General features: G+C 50.4%; 1 protein-coding gene across 1 annotated transcript in view; it reads right to left on the reverse strand.

Moving 5' to 3' along the window:
• SLIT1 (slit guidance ligand 1) overlaps positions 1 to 17,718 on the reverse strand; it is a 172,803-nt gene extending 155,085 nt beyond the window's left edge. The window contains exon 1 of the mRNA XM_086379367.1: positions 17,167 to 17,718. Coding sequence (XP_086235493.1) covers positions 17,167 to 17,363 — 197 coding nt within the window. The 5' untranslated portion in view covers positions 17,364 to 17,718. The remainder of the gene's footprint in view (positions 1 to 17,166) is intronic.
• Positions 17,719 to 20,526: the final 2,808 nt, after the last annotated feature.

Raw genomic sequence — 20,526 nt, forward strand, 5'->3', positions numbered from 1 at the left:
GGTCGATGCACAGAATGAGTTTGCTGGGGGTGATTTGCCACATTTCTTTTTTCTATTTTGTTTGAATTTTTAAGAGATCTATATTTTTTTAAGCCAACAAAATAGGCAAGTTATGGCACTGAAAAATAAGAGCAATATGTGTACTTTATTGAATTTTTCCAATTTCCTGAAGAATAAAGAAAAAATTCAAATCATACATAAGCTCATCACCCAGAAAGAACCCCCTGTTAATATTCTGGAATATTTTCTCTCAAGCCTTTGGATACAAGTTTTATATTGTGGAGATAATTTGACAAATATTTTTTGAAGACTTGCTATTCGCAAAGCATTTTGCAAGGTTCTAAAGATACAACAGTGAGACGTAAATGGTATACACATCTTCTACAATGTCATCCCCTGCTCAATCTTCACTTATGATTTTGATCGAAATGAAGGATCCCCTTCATTGGATATATCAAGTAAAGGGGCATGCCCTGATTCCTTGTTACTGGAACACATGGACTGTTTTGATATTGTTCAATAATAAATGATACCACATAAAGTTCAGTGGGCATTTGGGAGGAATATGTTCCTGGAAACGGAATTACTCAGCCAAAGGTCATGAGAAATCTGTTGAATTTTACAATCATTCACTCATTCCTTCTCATGGCAACCATGGTTCATCAAGCAATTGACTACAATAATTATTCAATTCACAGACAGCAAAATGAAGCAAAGACAGATGTTAAGACGTGTCTGAACAAGGCAGAACCCAAATGGAGCTTAGAATCCCTGAGGATGGAACTCCCATATGCAGGCAGACTGCGGAGGAGGGTCGAAGGGGACTGGTGATGATGCTCTTATTTATCTGCCTCTCTCCTCGCCTTTGCCACCAGGCTCCACTGAGCAGACTCTGGGGTGCGTTCCTCAGCCATCAATGGACTCCAACCTCTCCTCCTCACTTCCTGCACCCCTTCTCCACTCCAGAAAAGACCTGGGACAGGCAGACAGAGGAGGACAATGGTGCAGACAGCAGAGCAAACGCAGCCCTTCTCTCTGGAGGCCCTGCTGGCGGCTTCCAGGCAAGAATGTCGACAGAGGTCCGCCCACCCGCTCCTGGCCTCCCCCATCAGCCTTGCTCTCTAACCCAGAGTTAAACCAAGAGCCTCTTCTCAAGGGAGAGCCCTCAAGAAGACAGCCTGTGAGGCAGGCGCAGCTCTCATTGGGCTCCAGGTCCCGGGCTGCAGCTTAAGAAGTTATAACGGCCACTTAGCCTGACAGAATGGCCTCCACTGTCCCCATTCTCTCCCCACAACCAGGCGGCCCACCAGGATCGAGTTTTCAACCTGGCAAGGCCACTTCCCCTGGAACCCTCCGCACAGGCTGCTGGAATGAGGCAAGGAGGTCATTTTTCGCCAGTGCCTGATTCCTATAACAGGTGGTCTTGAGTGTTGCCATGGAGACCCCTCCCCGGCAAGCCGCCTGGGAAAAAACGGAGTAACTACTGTGACCTTCAGACCTTTGCATCCAGAGTAGCCAAATGGGGTGGGCCCTCTCCGAGGGCAATTCCCAGCCTCGCTTCTCAGGAAGAAGTTAGGACGCAGAGCTACCCTGGGCTCCCCAAGGTTCCTGCCACCAGAGCCCACATCCAGCACTTCTCTCTACTGGGCACCTCTGTGTGCAGGCTCTGAGCCACCTCTAAGCATACTTCATTTCATCTCACCACACAGAGTAGCCTACGAGATGAATCATGTTGATAAGGAAACTGAGGCAGAAATTGGTGACGAAATTTCCCCCGTGCCACGCAACTCATAAGCAGTGGGGTTGGGACCAAACCACACCCAGGCCACTGCACGTCCAGCTCTTTCCCCTTTATCACAAGGTCTTGCGTTGCTGGATTTTGTGTATCCCACCCCTCACCTTGAGCAACCGTGCCTTGGACAGAGCTGAGAACAGCTTAGATAGGACATCCTGGAGCCCTGTGATAAGGCCGTGGGCTCTACCCAAGCCACACTGTCAGGTGGCTAAGAGCTCGGGCTTCAAAGCCAGATTATCCAGCTTCAAATTCCTGCTCTACCATCTCTAGCTGTGTGACCCTGGGCAGAAAGTTCAACTTCTCTGTGCCTCAGGTTCCCCATTTGTAAAATGAAGACAATGATAACACCCACCTCTTAGAGATGTGGTGAGGTTTAAATGAATGACTTGACTACGTCTAAAGCACCAAGAGCAGTGCCTGGCAAACATAAATGCTCTCTACATCAATATTGCCTGATGTGATTACTCTTACTACTACTGTTGGTGCTGTTTTGTTTCCCACAAGGACCATAGCCCCACTAGAAGGCTGGTGCTGGCCTAGCTGGACCACGCTGAGCAGGGAAGAGCCAGCTGCTCCTGCCCTGCAGACCCTCAGATGCTGCAGATGCCGAGACGGTCTTCCCTCTTCCAAAAGTTGAGTCTGCATCCATCCTCCTCCCCGATCCTTCTCACCAGGAGGAAAGACACTCCAGTGGCAAATGGCCCTGATTCCCATCTGTTCCTGTGTGGTCTCAACCTGAAAGGAAAACCTCGGTGGTAAAAGATTTTGGAGAAAATCCTCTAAAGCAAAATTACCAAGGAAAAAACAAAAACACACCAGGATTTCTTGAATCCTCTCAGGAAACAAGAATCTGATCCCCAGCGTCTGGGTGTTTGTGATAAACCAAAAGAAACCCTTGGATTTCCTAAAGCTGCACGAGTAAACACCCTGGGCCCCTGTTGGGGTATTCTGGGGGCTCCTCGAACTTCACAAGCATTTCTCACGGCGCCGGGGATGGGGGGTGGAGGTGAGGACCGCCACTCCTGGCGCTGGTTACCCCATCAAGGGCCAAAATCTACAGTGGTGATGAGGAGGCTCAGCGCCCTCTAAGTTCCCTTCCTGCCAGGTCTCCAAAAACTGAACACACACACTCTGTGAATGAGACAAGCCTCGAGGCTGGGGGACTGTATTCCTTAGTTACTTTGAAATCCTACCCTGGCCAAATCCATAGCCCTGAGTGTCTGTATAGTCAAATGGGAGAACCCAGGGAAGGAAGAACTTCCCTGCCCAGCTGCTGCCCCCACAGCAGCGGAGGGGCCCCCCACCCCCACCTGCGGGTGGATGGGCTGCAAGGAGCGCCCAGGGTCACACAAGCAGGCTCCCCTCATTCCCTCTGGCTCCCTTCCAATCTGTTCTCCAGGCCACAGCCAGAGTGACCTTTTCAAGATGCAAATCTGATCATGTCACTCCCCACTTAAGCCCTTCAATGAACCCCCATTGCTCTTGGAATCAAGACAAAATCTCCTTAACATGGACTTCAAACTCCCATGTGGCTGCCCCCATGTTCCGTATTCCGATTGGTGCCCTTGGATGGCAGGGCCTTTGAATTTGCCATTCCCTCTGCCTACACACTCCCTCCTTCCTCATTGACTAACTAAATCCTCCCAATTGGTCCAGGCTCCCCACACATGCCCACAGGGCACTCCCTCTGCTCTGCAGCCCCCATCAGGGGCAATTTTACATGGATCTGGGGGGTTCCTTGACTGATGTCTCTACCCCCCTGCCATGAGGGTATAAGCTCCCTGAGGACACAGGAGGTCAGTTTTTCCTCCTTATTGTATCTCCAGGGCCTAACACAGTACATGCACCCAATACCTGAGAGATGTCTCAGTAAGTATTTCTTGAATCCAAGAATAAATTTGCATTAAAACTGACATATTCCAAATAGCATTGGGTTGGGTGGGTTTTCCACGTTTCTCAACTCCTTGACTCAAAAAAAAAAAAAAAGAAAAAGAAAACTGACACTAATTATGAAATACTCTCCCCAAATGGGCATCCACCAAGGAAAGCTTTACACACAGAGAACACTGCTGTTTCACCAACAACCATTCCATAGCCCACAGGTTAAAAGGCTGATTTTTCCTCAGTCCACTTGTTAGAAACATACCAGCCCCCTGGCTTCAGCCGCCCTGCTCCTCCACTTTCAACAACCAGCTCTTCTGTCTCAGGGCCTTTGCTCTCCTTCTCCCCACCAACACCCACAGCTAGCTCAGCCCTCATGTCCTACAGGCCTCAACTCAAATGTCAAAGACACTCACTTAGCTCCTCCTCCAGATCTAGACGTGTGTTTAATACGAGGTCTTTTGGTAACGGCCAGCCTCCCCTGACAGGCTATGAGAGGCAGAGGCCACATCTGTAAGCCGTCACCTGTGAGGGTGCCTGGCACACAGTAGGTGTTCACTAAGTAGAAGCCGGAAGAACAATCCTGCCCAAGGAGCCTGGCTGCTGCCCACACATCGCAGCTAAGCCCTGGCATGTACTCCCATCAGCTCCCAGCCTTCCCCATAGTCCTCAAGCCTCAGTGGATCATGACCCAGAGGCTCCTCCACCCCCTCAGTGGAGCCCACGGGCCTGGCGCTAACTCCAGGACTGAGGCCGCTCTCCACCATGTAACGAATCAAGAAACCCCAAAGATGAGAAGTCAGGGGCCCTGCACCGGAGCTGATCTGCTACACATCCTGGTCTGCCCAGACTCCTGGACTCCCATCTTGTTTCCTTGGCTTGAGGACTAGCGATATCTATGCTGTCACAAGCATGGGGCTCATTTAAGCCTCATAATAGCACTTGGCTGTGACATAAAGCATTTAAGTAACGGCTCAAGATCAGCCAGCTGGTAAGTAGGTTGAGAACATAAGACTTTGAACCCTAGAATGTCTGACTCCAGGGTCCGGGTTTTGGGGTTTTTTTTTTAAACTTTAATTGCTATAAAATACATATAACAAGATTTGTCATTTAACCATTTTTAAGTGCACAGTTCAGTAATGTTAAGTACATTTGCACTGTTGTACGACAGACCTCCAGAACTTTTTCATTCAGTGAAACTGAAACTGTACACCTGTTAAACACGAACTCCCTGCTCCTGACAACCACTTTTGTCTGAGAATTTGACTACTCTGGGTATCTCAGATAAGAAGACCTGGCTTATTTCACAATGTCCTCAGGGTTCATCCATGGCATAGCATATGTCAGAATTTCCTTCCTTTTTAAGGCTGAATAATATTCCATTGCATGTCTACAGGTTTTGTTTATCTATTCATCCATCAGTGGATACTTGGGTTGCTTCCACCCTATTGTGAATAATCCAGCTATGAACAAGGGTGTACAAATATCTTTGAGACCCTGCTCTCAATTCTTTTGGGTATATACCCAGACATGAACTTGCTGGATTGTATGGTAATTCTTTGTTTAACTTCTTAGGAATCATCATACTGTTATCCACAGCAATTGCCCTGTTTTACATTCCGAAAAACAACTCAAAAGGGCTCCAATTTCTCCACATCCTCGCTGCCACTTGTCATTTCCTGGTTTTTTATAGTAGCTGCCCTAATGGGTGGGAGGTGATCAGGGCTCAGCAACTAATCCCAACTCCATGGTGTATTCTGTTCTGAGGCCCAAAGTGCACCCCAGTCCCTTCACTATTGAGGTCCAATTTTCTTCTTGCCAATGCCATTCTCAGGTCTGTGGCCTGCCCCGAAACCACAACCCTAGAGCCAGGCCCCACTTCCAGCCACCAAGCCTCCATGTCCAGCACCTGCAAGCCCCCTCTCCACTCATTGCCCACCCCAGGCCCCTGAGAGGGTACCCACCAGCTAATTCCCTGACCCTGACCTTCACCTGCAACACCAACTGCCAGCATTCCCCAGCCCCTCAGCTGGACACCCCTCCCCATGCCAGCTTGCAACTTGGCTCCAGCCAGTAAACACGTGCAAGCAAAAATCAATCTTGGCCCCTTTACGCCCTAGGGCTGAGCCCTGACAGAGGTTTTGTAGGTGCTAAATGAATGTCTGATGAATGAATGAATAAAGCCAGGCTTTATCAAGATGAATTGTCAAATTTAAAAATTAAATACAGGATTTCCCTTATGGCACAGTGGATAAGAATCCGACGCCAGTGCAAGAGACACAGGTTCAAAGTCTGATCCAGAAAGATTCCACATGCAGTGGAATAACTAAGCCTGTGTGCCACAACCACTGAGCCCAAGAGCTGCAACAGCTGAAGCCCGTGGACCTAGAGCCAGTGCTCCGCAACAAGAGAAGCTCACACACCACAATGAAGAGGGATCCCCACTCGCCACAGCTAGAGAAAGCCTGCACCCAGCAATGAAGACCCAACACAACCAAAAAAATAAATAAGTTCAAAACAAAAACGAACACATCTCAGAGCCTCGAGTCTCAGAGCACCTCTTATCAGCTGGCTGTTTGACCGAGGACAGATGGCTCCACCTCTCTGAACCTTCACATCTACGAAGCTGTGGTTAAGTACAGCTGGCTTTTCTACCCCTTTTCTTGGGGTTCCAACTCCACAAAATCAACCAACCACAGATTAAAAATATTCAAAAAAAAATTACAGAAAGTTCCAAAAAGCAATGTTATTTACATTGTATTTACAATTGGGGCTTCCCTGGTGGCTCAGATGGTAAAACGTCTGCCTGCAATGCAGGAGACCCGGGTTCGATTCCTGGGTTGGGAAGATCCCCTGGAGAAGGAAATGGCAATCCCCTCTAGCACTCTTGCCTGAAAAATCCCATGGACGGAGGAACCTGATAGGCTACAGTTCATGGGGTCGCAAAGAGTTGGACACGACTGAGCGACTTCACTATATAGTATTTATCTCATATTAGGAATGATAAGTAATCTAGAGATGATTTAAACTACAGGAGAGGATGTGAATAGGTGATATGCAGATGGTATACCATTTTACACAAGGGACTTGAGTGTGGGGGATTTTGGTACCTTGGTGGTGGTGGGTGGGTGTATGTACTGGAACTAGTCCCTCGGGATACTGAGGGAAGGTTGTAATGCCTTCCTCCCAGGACGACTATGAGGAGAAAGTGGACGCTGAGTAAAGCATCTGGGTCGGAGCCTCCGCACAAAATAAGGGCTGTGGATGGTGACCACCAACACCACCACAACTCCCTCCCTGATGCTCTCCACCTCTGCTCTTTGACCTGGCATAGGTCCATCCCGCCCCCTCGCCCCAGGGCTCGGCCTCCTTTCCACAGTCGCCTCCTGCTCCCTCTCCCTGCAACGGGACTCCCATCCACCAGCCTCTCTGCAAACATCTCTGAGCGGCTTCCCGCAGAGCTCCTGAGCTTGTTCTCTCCTCCTGCAGCCTGCCTCACCACCTACTCGCTCCCCACCATCTGCTTCCGCCTTCCACTTCTCCCGGGAAACCGTTCTGCCCATCTTTGCCAGTGACCCCCAGTCACAGCCCCAGAGCGTTCCTTGGCCCTCGTCCTCAGACAGACTGGCTGCTCTCCACACGGTTAACCCTCTCCCCCGCCCCATCTCCAAACGCCTTCTTCAGCTTTGGCAGTAACTGCGCCGCCCAGGTGGGAATCACAAACGTTGAGTCAGGACCCCTGAATTAAATCCAGATGAAAGCGCTTCTTGCTCCTCCCCAGCTCCTCCCTGGTGGCTCTCCCTTCCAGCTGCCCTTTGGGCAGTCTTCCTGCCTTCAACGGATGCACTTTCTTTACCAGGAAACCCCAGCACCAATTAGTGTTTCACAGCTCCTCCCACAGCCAAATCATCAAAATGGCCTTTCCCTTTAAGACCTGCTGACTCAACAACTCTGGGACAGGCCTGGGAATCTGCATTTACACCAGCTTCCCAGGAGATTCTTTTTTCCCACTGCCCTCATGGATTCCTCCACTTCCCCAGGAGACCCTCCCAACTGTCTCTTCAGTCTGAACACTCAACAGAGGCACCTTCCCCTGTTCCTACCTCTAGGGTTATTTTTTTCACGTAGTTTTTATTGGCAATTCAAACGAAAGAAGAGAAGCCAATTTCACTGCTTCTCCTCAAGGATCAGTCACCCTCGCCAACTGTACTCTGCAAGATCATTCTCCCAGGCTTGGGCCATGGGGTCACTCATGATGGTCGCATCTGCTCTTTCTGCACTCTCAGCCTCAATCCAGGTCTGCCTCCTCTCATTCCCTGGCCTCTACGGTACCCTCCAAACCCTTTGAGGACTACAGTAGATGCCTGCTGCTGCTATAACAAAGTGAAGTGAGGTCGCTCAGTCGTGTCCGACTCTTTGAGACCCCACGGATTGTAGCCTACCAGGCTTCTCCATCTGTGGGATTTTCCAGGCAAGAATACTGGAGTGGGTTGCCATTTCCTTCTCCAGGGGATCTTCCCAACCCAGGGATTGAACCTGGGTCTCCCATATTGTAGGCAGACGCTTTACCGTCTGAGCCACCAGGGACGTCCACTTAAACACAAGACCAATGTATTATCTTACAGTTCTGGGGATTAGAAGTCCAAAATCAATCTCGCTGGGTTAAAGTCAAGATGCTCCCAGGGCTGTTATCCTTTCTGGAGGCTTTAGGGGAAAATCTACCCCCTTTCCTTTTTCATCTAGAAGCCGCCTGTATTCTTAGGCTCGCGGCCCCTTCTTCATATCAGTCCAATCACTAGCTTCCATCGTTATATTTCTCCCACTACTGACTCTGACCCTCCTGCCTCTCTTTAGGAACACTTACGATTTTGCTGCATGCATGCTCAGTTGCTCAGTCATGTCTGACCCTTTGTGACCCTATGTACTGTAGCGCTCCAAGCTCCTCTGTCCATAGGATTCTCCAGGTAAGAATACTGGGGTGGGTTGCCATTTCCTCTTCCATGGGATCTTCCCAACCCAGGGATCAAATGCACATCTCTTTTGTCTCCAGCATGGGCAGGCAGATTCTTAACCACTGTGCCATCTGGGAAGTCCATGATTTTGTTGAGCCCTCCCAAATAATCTAAAATCATCTCTTATCTCAAGATCTTCAACTTAATCACATCTGCCCAGTTCCTTTGGCCCAGTAAGGTAACATATTCATAGGTTCCAGTGATTAGAATGTGGACATCTTAGAGGATCATTATTCAGCCTACCACAATGATCATATTTCCTAAAACAAAGATCAGGATCATGAAATATCCTACCACAGGTTTTAAAAAAATTAAACACATCTTTTTTAAACAACTATGATGCACCAGGAGATGGAAATACAAAGATACACGAGACACAGTCCCTGCCCTCAGGAAACTCAAAACCCAAGGCACCCATCAAGAAAACCACCTTCTTAAAAAGAAATAAGATTTTTCTTCCCTACAGAAGAATTACAATTAATAAACGTAGAAGGAATGAGGGAAATAGAAAAGCAAAATTGGATAGTAATGGTTGCAGGCAACATCCATTAATGGATGCTAAAATTAGTAGGTGAGAATTTGAGGACAAAAAGGGTATTTCATACTCTCAAAGTATCTCCTTCCAAGTATTTAATAATTGAAAATGTAAAAATAATGTTATAGTGGTTAAACCCAGCAGACACCATCTTAACCAAGAGATCCAGATTAACATCACCAGCAATGACACAGATCGATGTCACCCACCTCTGATAGGATGCTCCGGGAAGAATAGATCACCTTGGTAGCATTCTTGACAAAACAGAAAACACCAAACACAAACTGAAGAGCAGTCTACAAAATAAATAACTAGTTATTTTTATAAATGTCAAGATCATAAAGAACAATGAAAGACTTAGAAATTATCACAGATTGAAGGAGACTAAGGAGAAACGACAGTTAAATGCAATGTGGGATCCTGGATTGATCCTGTAATAGAAAAAGACATTGGTGGGAAAACTAACGGAATGCAAATAAAGTCTGAGCTAACGTAGTGTACCAATGTTAATTTCTTGGTTTTGATCAGGGAATTATGATTAAGAAAGATGTTAACACGGGAAGCTGGATAAAGGGTGTATGGGAATTCTCTCTACTATTTTTGCAAATTTTCTAACAGTCTAAAATTGTTTTGTTTTCTTCTTTTGTTTTCTTTTATTATTTGGATGTGCCAGGTCTTAGCTGTGGCAGGCAGGCTCTTTAGCTGCAGTGCTCAGGTCTAGTTCCCTGACCAGGGATCGAAGCCAGGCTCCCTGCATTGAGAGCACAGACTCTTAAGCACTGGACCACAAGGAAAGTCCCTAAGATTGTTTTAAAAATAGAAGTGTTTTTTAAAAGAATTAAAAACACAGCAGTGATAGAATATCCACTGTCAGAAATCGCAGTCACCATAACCAACTGGTGGGCTGCTGTCTACAGAGTCGCACAGAGTCAGACATGACTGAAGTGACTTAGCAGCAGCAGCTGAACATCTAACATTATTACAAATTATAACCCAATGAATAAAATAATAATCTGCAGTCCACACTATTACAAATAAATAACAAACAGATGGAGAAGTTGAAGTTATTCCTTACAGTAGAATGCCAGGTAATACATAGAGAAAAAATGACAGAGTCAGAAATTTCTCATCAGTGGTACTAAAACTAGTGAATGAAAGTTTGATGAGCAGGAAATTTACATGTATAAGTATCTGCTGGCAAATTAATTATTAATAACAAGAGAGAAATAGTAACTTTTGAGCAGAGAAGCCAAGAAGACACCAAATTACCAAGTAATCTGAAGCTAAAATCACCAATATTGGGACAAATTGACATCATGTATCTTCTGACATCACCCACTGAGAAGGGCACAACATTGCTTGTTTAGCATTCCGGCAAAAATGTGTAACCTGAATGCAATCATGAGAAAAGAGCAGATGAAGCCAAACTGAGGGGCATTCTACAAAATAACTGGCTAGTATTCTTCCAAAATGTTAAGGTCAAAAAAAAGAAAGGCTAAGGAACTGGTCCAAATTAAAAGAGACTAAAGAACCATGACAAGCAGATGCCCTGTGTGATCCTGATCAGGATTCTGAACCTAGACTGAAAAAAAAAAAAGCTACAAAAGACATTATTAGTACAATTGATGAAATTCTAACATGAACCATGGAGTAGATTATAATATTGTACCAATGTTAAATTTTCTGATTTCCATAGCCTTACTGTCCTTAGAAAAATACACACTGAAATATTTAGAGGAAAAAAGTTATGCCTCCAATCTACTCTTAAATGGTTCAGGGAAAACAAAGTGTGTGTGTGTGTCTGTGTGTGTAACATATGATAAAGCAAAGTGGGCAAAATACAAACAACTGAGTCTGGATAAGGGATATTCTTTTGTTGCAACTCTTTGGTGTTTGAAATTATAACAAAATTAAAAATTACAATGAACCAAGGAATCTTTTTGGGTGATGGAAATATTTTAAAATTGGGCCATGGTGATATCTGCACACCTCTGTAGATTTATTAAACATCACTAAATAGTAAATAATAATAATAATATAAAATTTTACACACATACAACCTCCAATGGCTCCCCATTCCCGTGGCCTGTGCCCACCTGTTACTTCAGTCTCCCCTCTCAGAACTCACCAACTCAAACATTCACCCCATCAGCTGGGTCTGCTCCTCACTCTCCTTCCCAAACATACGGCACTCATCTCTGGATGCCCCCAGACACCCTTGCCCTGGCTTCACCACTCGCCCACCTAATTCCTGCCCAACCTTCAAGGCCCGGTTCAAATCCCACCTCCCGCAGGGCTTCATCTCCTCCTCTATGTCTCACTCCCCTCATCTCTAACATCCATGGAGTACTTTCCACATGCCAACATTATTCTAACCATCTTACTTGCACTATTTCATCTGAAGTCACAGCCCTACAAGGTAAATGCTCCCATTTTACGGATGAGGAAATTGAGTCACTCGTGAACCGGCTGCATTTTCTCAAGTGGTAGCTGATGAAGCCAAAATTCAAACCAGACCATTCTCACACCCAAGGCTGCCCTGGTCGCCCGCTGTGCTCTGCATCCCTGTGAGCATCCTTACACATCTGTTCTTTCACAGACAGACCTTTCTCCAGTCTCCAGGCTGCAAGCTCCCAGAGGAGTGAGTCTGTACCCTGGACCTCTCCAGACACTCTACACACGGCAGGTGCCCAACAGCTGTTTGTCCGCCGCAGGCTGGGATCCAGAAAGAAGAGGAGGGGGGTCTCGAGCTCAAAAAGAGGAGCCAATTCTCCACCCCGAGCACATCCCAGCTCCCTGGCTACTGCCCAAAGCCCGGCCGTCATCTGCTCTGGGTAATAAGTATTTGTATGGCGATAATTACAGCATTTGGGAAGAAAATCCCATTAAGCAAGAGCCCTGCCGAGCTGCTAATGCCTGCACAGAACTGGAGGCGGCAACTCCGCCAGGCTCCCGTCTGCTCCCAATAAGGTGGGGGCTGCCTGTCCCCGCCTGCCGCCCGTCAGCCAGCCCCCGAAGAGCATGGCCACCCCTGCTGGCAGCCTCGGGCAGCCTGGGGCACCACAGCCAGCCTCCTGCCTCAGGGAGGGGACACCACAGAAGGGGCAGCCCCGTCTCCATGTCCATCAGTGTTCCCTGGGGATCCAGAGCCCCCGGAGGATGCCTGATGAGAGAGTAGGGCTGTGCTGGGATCCAGCATCGAGTGGTGCTCAAGTTCCTTTCACAGCCCTGCAATTCTCTGTCACCCTAATAACAATAATACTACTACCATTTATTGGGCACTTGCTATCTGCCAGGCCCAGTGCAAAGTGCTTCTCCCAGCATCACCACATTCAACCCTCAGGACCACCTTCAGAAGTAGGTCCTGTCATCACCCTCATCTTATGGGCGAGGAAATGGGAGTCTCAGAAGTCACACTTATCCCAGTTTGTGATTACGTGATTCTTCTCATATTGTGTCATTCATCTCCATCTCCCCTGCTGGACTAAATTCAGAGAGAGAGGGGTGGTTTCAATTTCCAGCCGGGACTATTCATTCGGCACCATGCAGACACTCAAGAGACAGCTATCTGTTGAGTGAGTGAATTAAACCCCATAACCTGCCCACAGTCCCCACAGCTGCTGAATGGCAGAGAGGGGCTAAACAGCTAAGCAAGCTGGCCTCAGAGCTGTCCACCCTGCAGAGAGGCCCTGCCGGACACTGACCTGCACCCCAAATCCTAAGGGGCGTGGGGTGGCCCAGAGAAGGAGCACTCAGAGCCAGAATCCAGCATGCAGCCTGGCCAACACTCAAATGTTTGTCTCCTCCTACACTCCCTCCTGCCCCATCTGAACCCTCAAGCCTTCAGCCTGAGCTTCTCCAGTAATAACAATCAGCTCGCCTAATGTTTGAATTACAGAGCACTTTCACACACATAGAGTAAGCGAAGTCTGGTAAAAACCCAGAGCTAGCAGGTGTCACTTTCCCCAGAGGCAGAAGGACCGTAAGACACCCAACATGTGCCAAGGGAGCCTGCAGGTCCTCTACACGCATGCTCTCACTTAATCCTCACCATCAACCCACAGCCGTCACCCCCTTCTACAGATGGGGAAACTGAGTCTCGGGTCTGATGGAGTGGCAACACCGGGCAGCACCACCAGTCCCTCGGAGCCCAGCAATAAGCCCAGCACGCCTGCTACTAGAGACACGAGCCTCACCAGGAGCCGACATCCTCTGCACACCGCGGCTCTCCAGTGCAGGAGACCAGAGTCCTGCCAGATAGCCCAAGCCCCGGAGGCAGACATGGCTCCTGCCTGGCCCTCTGAGCCCTCTCACTGCAGCCACCACCCAATCACTATTTGGAATTCCAAACAGGCTCCCAGACAATAAGTCTGAGGGTGCCCTAGGCAGTCTTCCTTGGTCACAACCACCCACCCCCAGTGAAGGAGGCTCCAGACACAGGCGGCTAAACTGGGAGAAGGCAAGGGCCTCCCAGGCCTTGGCAACTGGCAGGGAGCTAGGGCAGAGGATGGACTGGCTAGGAGGCAAGGGAACTCATCGAGGAAGGCAGGAACGTAGATCCCCAGGGCCCAAAGTGCTGGACCTGGAGGAAAACGGAAGTCGGCAGGCCTTCCCAGGGCCCTCTCTCCATCCTCAAGCGTCTCTCCTCTCTGCTTCCTACACCCACAAGGAGCATCAGTGGCAAGCCTGGAGTACAAGTGTCCAGGGTCGAGGGGAGAAGTGGGGTCCACGCGCACTGCACACTGTCTGAAACACTCTAGTCCAAAAGATTTTTTTAATAAAAAATGAAAGCCAAGGTCCTTGAGTGGAAGAGAAAACAATAGTGGCCGTGACGGGGTCCCTCTGAGTCTGGGCCCTACAAAGAGACAAGCTCCCAGGCCTCCTCCACCACACCCCCAGCCTTGCCCTGGATTTCAATTGGTTCCTCTGCAGTAAATTATTCAGCATCCCTTCCCCACCAGCCCAACCAGCCCACAGACCCTCTGGCTGAACCCATTTCCTCAACAGCTCTGGAGCCTGCTCAGCTTCTTCCCAGAAGTCCCTGCAGCAAACCAATGACAATTTCTTCCCACGTGAGGAGACAGGCTGGACCCTGAGGTATGGAATACATGATCATAAAGTTGCTGGGCTGCACAGGCTGCGAGAGAAACTGCCCGGAGGACAAAAGACAAACGAATGCACAGCTGCGGTCTATAAAAATTTCACAGCCTCGGAAGAAGCCGCTGTTTCGGGCTCTGATACTGCATGACACCCATATTGATTAGACAGAGCATTTGCCACAGTTATTTTGAGTCTGCCCAAGGCCTCTTTTCAGGACGTGCTTTTCCTCTTCAAATGGCTCTCTCGCGGCCTGTGTGTTGAAAACACAGACTCCCTCAGCTTTCACAGCCTTTCCCACTCTGAGAAGTCACGCACATAGCAAGGTTCAGACCTGACAACTCACTCCTGGGTCCCAACCCTGAAGTTTCTAAAGGAAAAATCCAGATAGAGATAGGCCTTCCTGACCCTTCCCAACCTCAAGTCCCATCACATCCCCCTGGACGCGGCATGTTTCAGCCCCAGAGCAAAACTGGTTTGTTTGCCCAGCAGGCCAGGCACACTCACATTTGTAGGCCTTTTGCTCATGCATTCCCTGTCTGGGCCACCTGCCCCTCCCCTTGGCAAAATCTGACCCAATCACTGTTGGGTCCCAAGGTACCCTCATAAAACAGTCTATGCTCTGAGAACCTCCTTCACCTGAGAAAAGGCCTTCTAATCCCAAAACTCCCCCATGACCCCACTCTGCTGCCAGAGCTTACAGTTCCGTGTCCCCTGCCCCATCCTCTCTATGGTACATCCCTTGAGAGCAGGGGCTTGCTCACTCCCAGCTGGAGCCTCTACACCCAGGGCAGCTACTGGCTCCCTAAATGTTTGCTGACTTTAGTAACAAGACTCTTCTCCTGATCCTATCATAATGAAGATGCCGCTCATTTAGCAGACCTCACAATGTACCAAGCACTTCCCACACATTATCTTCAGTCCTCACAAGAACCAGAGATCTTATGTATCAACAGCCTCCTTTTCCTGATAGAAAACAACAAAGGCTCAGAGAAGTTAAGTAATTTGCCCAAGGTCACACAGCAAATGACTGACTTTACACCAGGAAATTTCACTTACATCTCATTCTGATTTGCAAGAATTCAAGAGTTCATAAAAGTTAGAACAGACCTTGTCCTCAAAACTAAAGGTGGAGAGAGAGCAAGAAAGGAGACGACTTCAAGAGTCAGACCCAAAGGCAAAGGAGAGGGGCTAAAATTCTCAGACCTAGGCTGCTACCAGGGTAACAGCTACAAGAGAAATGCTCAAAGGACAAGGCAAAGGAACAGAGAGGAGGTCCAGAGGGAATGGGTGTGGAGGTGACCTTGCAGCCTTGGGGATCCTCTAGACAGACTTCGGACCTTCTGTTCCTCTCCAGGACCACACAGAATCCCCAAGGATTATCCGTCAGTTTGTTCTAGCCTCTCCTGATGCAGCATCTTTCCCCAGCATCACAACACACACACATACACACACACACACACACACACACTCTTGCATCGATTCCCATCTAGATTGCATCTAGATTGCAAATTCTCTGAACCCTCCACGGGAATTTTTCAGTCTCAGCCAATGTGCTCATTGTTGACCTTGGTACAGGGTTTGATCCAGGAGACTGTTCTCCCCAGGGTCAGATTTCTGCCTCTGACCAGCTGAGAGTCATGAAAATACACTCCAAGTTCTCAAGAGCCACTGCAGGGGCCCAGGAGTGTGAGAAGAAGGCGGGTTTCAAAGGGGCTGGCAGCCTCCTCCCAAGGCCAGTTCAAAAATCTCCCAAGGCAGCCACCTCTACAAGCAGCACAAAGGCCCCGCATGAGGCCAAAAATCTACACACACTGCCCATGGACATGGAGATTCTCCCAGCTTCGTGCGAATGACTGGGGTGACCCCACAGATCCCAGGAGTTCACACACACACATTCTGCAAGATAACTGGGGAAAACAAATTAGATAGGTCTATAAACACACATGCAAGCTAACCACATACACACATGCTAACCACTCACACACTACAAAGCTTAGCCAGTCTAGAACGGGCTGAGTTTTCTCAAGAATTTAGAAGTGGGAGACAACAGGCTAAGAGAAATTATGTTTTTTTATGACTTGTCACGGTCAATGTCTTTAACCTCGTGTCTCCCACTCCTAGTTCCTGACCTCTCAGCATTATTCACGGACTCCTGGTCCAGGTCACATCTTCCCCTCTCTGGGTGCTGAATATAAATATCCCAAGCCTCAAACCCCAATTCCTCAAGTCCATTGTCTGTCTGGGTTGGGGATGGCTGGATGTGTGGTGGGGGACCATGCCTCCCATCTGCAAGGGAAAAATTCTAAAGGCTCTGGGGCAAACAATGGGGAGCAACGCAGGTGCGGGGGGGGGGGGGGTGGGGGGGAGGAGGACTAGAAACTTCAACTCCATCCCCTCCTGCTGCCCATCAGCAACCTGCAAGCCCTCAGAGCCCAAAGGCACACCTTCCACTCAGAACACAGACCGAGCCCCATGTGTCCAGAAGGAGGCACGGTGCATGGTGAGCAGGAGGCACGTCCCTCCGGAGGCCAGCGAGGCTTTCTGGCACCAATTCACAGGCACCCTGGAGAAACCAAGTGCTGGCGCAGTGGGAAGGCCTGCGATACTGAGCTCAGGGTGCAGGTGTGAGGATGGGAGCTGACAGCCCCACAAGCGCCTTTCGAATCCCAAGAAAGGGAAACGGCAGCGCTCCTGGCTCCTGGCCCCTGGCCGGCACTGACTCCTTTATTCGCTGCAGAGCCCAGGCCCCGACGGTCCTGCCCCCATCTTTGGCCCTGAATTGCGTCGAGGTGGGAAGGCAACCTCCGCGCTCCCCGCGGGCTAAGGATGGGGGCCATACTCACAGGCGCTCCGTGTTCCGCGGGATGTTCTTGGGAACGGCCCGCAGCCCGGTGCCGTGGCAATCCACCGTGGTGCCAGCGCAGGTGCAGAGGGCGGGGCACCCGGTGGCACCCAGGCGCCACGCGGCTGCCCACAGCAGCAGCCAGAGCGCGGGCCGGACGAGCAACGCCGAGGGCCCCCTCGGGGGTGTCAGCGCCATGGTGCCCTCACCGCGTCCCGCTTCCGTGCCAGACGGCGGCAGCCGCTCACCATCCCCGTCCGGGGTGGCCTCCAGGTGCAGTCCCGTGGCAGAGCCACTGAGGAGACCGTGAGCTTGTACGCTGCGCCCTTGCGGGCTGGGTGGCACCTTGCTCCTCCAAGCGCCGGCGCCTGTGCGCGGACAGAGGGAGCGCGCCTTGGGCGGAGGGCGCTCGGCTGCTCTCCGTTTCTCGCTGCCTGCGTCTCCCTCCCGCCCTCCAGCTCCCAACTGACTGCTGCGAGGAGGAAAATGGGCAGGCCCCGCGCGCGCACGCACCCCGCGCACACACACATACACACACACACTCACACCCGCACGCTCGCTCCCACCCAGCAGTCATCCATCAATCGAAAAGCACATAACCAGAGCCAGACTCCTCCCCGCCCTCCCCCCACGCCCCCTCCCCGCCCCCGCCTCCGCCTCCCGACGACCACTCGCCCGCCGCTGCGGCTGCGAGCGGGCTTACAGTTTCAAAGGTGGAACATCCGAGAGCGGGCACGGACTGCGGGGGAGTGAGGGGCCCACAGTTCGACCTGTCACGTCCCGACCTTCGCCAGCTTTACACACACAGACACACACAAACACATACACACACACGCGCCGAGGATGCACACACTTGGGCTCAGGCACCCGGCACGGCACCAACAACCGCAGCTGCTGGTCCAGAGTGGGGGGAGGGGATCTTCTTTTGCAGCCTGGACCCCCTTCCCCAGGCGACAGCCGAGCTTTCCCCGACGGCAGAAACGGCTCTAGGGCCCCACCAGACTTGCTTTTTCAGTTCTTGGTGACAGGACGCTCCCGAGCCCCCGGTGACCTCTCTGAGTCACCTACATCACTTAGCCTGGGACCTTAAGGGTGGAAAAGGAGAACCAGGCTCTGTGTGTGTGTGTGGGGGGGGGAGGGGGGGTGGAAATGGGGGCGGTCAGTGCACAAACGCCAAAGGCCAAGCAAGTTTCCTCCCCTCCCTCAACACATTCTCTGACAAGATGGCAGCAACCCCACTTCTCCAAGGGGAGTGCAGAAGTTAACTCCCCCCAGAATGAGAGTGACCCTGATTTGGACAGTGGCACTGCCACTGCCACTGGGAGATGTTATTTCTGCCCACTAGGCAATGCTGGCTTCCCAGAATATCAATAGGGGTTGGAAATCCTGCAAATATCATAGTGGGTTCACACCAGGTTCCTCCATTGTAAAGACAGATGAAAATGATCCCGTCACGGAAGGATCGCTGTTAAGACCAGTGTGGACCCAGGATGAACAGGAAATCCAAGTGGAGAAAGAATTCACCTCAACTCAGAAAAGATAAGGACCTCCCCCAAATCAAGGAGAGCTGTTGGTACTCCCTAGAAAACCCAGAAGTTGTTTGTCTGTGAGCTGGGGGCCCTGATTCAAGGTTGCCTGGAGCCCAAGAAGAAGCAGCAGCTGAGAAGCAGGTCAAGAATCACCTCCCTTCATTGGAGTTGGCTACCCACGTCTCTGCTTGAGAGAAAGAAAAGGTGACTGATCCAAGAGGTGCCAGGGGTAGGTACAGCAGGATACAGTTTATCAGAGTGTATTGATAGACTCCACAAGATTAAACCGCATCACTCACTGTGTACCAAGGCTCAAGAAAAGTTTTTCTTTTCTATCTTGATGAGAAATGTCCAGTATCTCTACTATCATAGACAGAACTGGGACCAGTGTGTCACAGCTACTGTGACCGATTTTATGGGCTGTCGACAGTTCTTTTGAGTTTTCACACAGTCCTGCCCGTGACCTCTAACTTGGGCCATGGGTCCTGGAGCACCAATTCGGTGACAGTTCAGGGGGAAGGAATTTTCTGCGGGTCCCTGTGTGGTCTGATCTTAGAGAAAGTAGTGAAAGTGTTAGTTGCTCAGTTGTGTCCAACTCTTCGTGACCCCACGAGCTGTAGCCCGCCAGGCTCCTCTGTCCATGGAATTCTCCAGGCAAGGATACTGGAGTGGGTTGCCATTACTTTCTCCAGGGGATCGTCCCAATCCAGGGATTGAACCTGGGTCTCCTGCATTACAAGTAGATTCTTTACCTTCTGAGCCACCAGGAAAGCCTTCTTTCTCGAGGGTCCCTGTGTGGTATGATCTTAGAGAACCTTCCCACAAGTCAGGCCAGAGCTTGCTATCTGCAAGGGCCTTTTCTCCCTTCTCCTTCACAAATTCCTTCTCCTTCTCCACAGGCCCTCAGCCCCTTTCCTCTCCTCAGACCTCCCCCGCTGCCTCAGGCAGAGAGAAATCCTCATTCCTCCGTTTTATCCCCTCAGCTGGATCTCTGTTTACACATGTGGCTCCTTCTCTGACACCCGTCCTGGGACAGAGGCACCCTCCCTCTTCCCCTGCCCCCTTGCAGCTTCCTCATTTCCTCGCTTTGGCACTTAACCCAGCACCTGGCACTTAGTAGGCCTTTCACAGACATCTAGTCTCCAACCTTCTGCTCCAGCGGTGCCTCCCTGGGCCTCTGACTTCAGAAGGCTCCTCAGAAGCCAGGACCCATGTGAGGAGGATGAGAGTGTTGATTAATGGGCAACATGCCCTGGGGGCTTCAGAGTGGCAAGGGGGAGAAGCAGGCAGAGGGGTGGGAGCAGGCAGGAGGCTGCAGCATTAGCCCTGCCAGTGGCTCCTGAGAGTCAGCCACAGCCTTAGAAGCTTTCAGACCAGCCTGGACAGTGAATCCCAAGCAGGCCGTAAGCCAAATTGTCACTGCCTGGCAAGGCCTGGTCTTTCCTTTAAAGGGGAGAAGGAAAGAGGGCCCCTCAGACCCAGGACAAAGACTCCCCCTGCCAGTCCATCATGGGAGGCCCTGCCCCAGTGGCAAGGCAGCTCCCCAACTTGGCTCCCATCCCCAGTTCCTCCACCCCAGAACCTGGCTGGCTCCCCGATTCTGGAAGCAGCTCACCATGAATGAACGCAGCTCATTAATGTTCCCAGCACATTTACTCGTTAAACAACCGCCTGGCCAGCCTCGCACACCCCCTGCCCCACCCGTTTGCTTTTTCAGCTTCCTCTCCCATGCTCCTCCCTCTGTTGGATCTCCCTACCCCCTCCCTACAGTCGGGCCACCTGCTCCCTCTGCACGGCTGGGGAGGAGGCAGGCCTGTCACATTGCTCCTGCC

Source organism: Bos grunniens, chromosome 26 (assembly GCF_055505025.1).
Source record: "Bos grunniens cultivar Pamir isolate PY7600 chromosome 26, Bosgru_T2T1.0, whole genome shotgun sequence".
In the NCBI taxonomy this organism is placed as follows: Eukaryota; Metazoa; Chordata; class Mammalia; order Artiodactyla; family Bovidae; genus Bos; species Bos grunniens.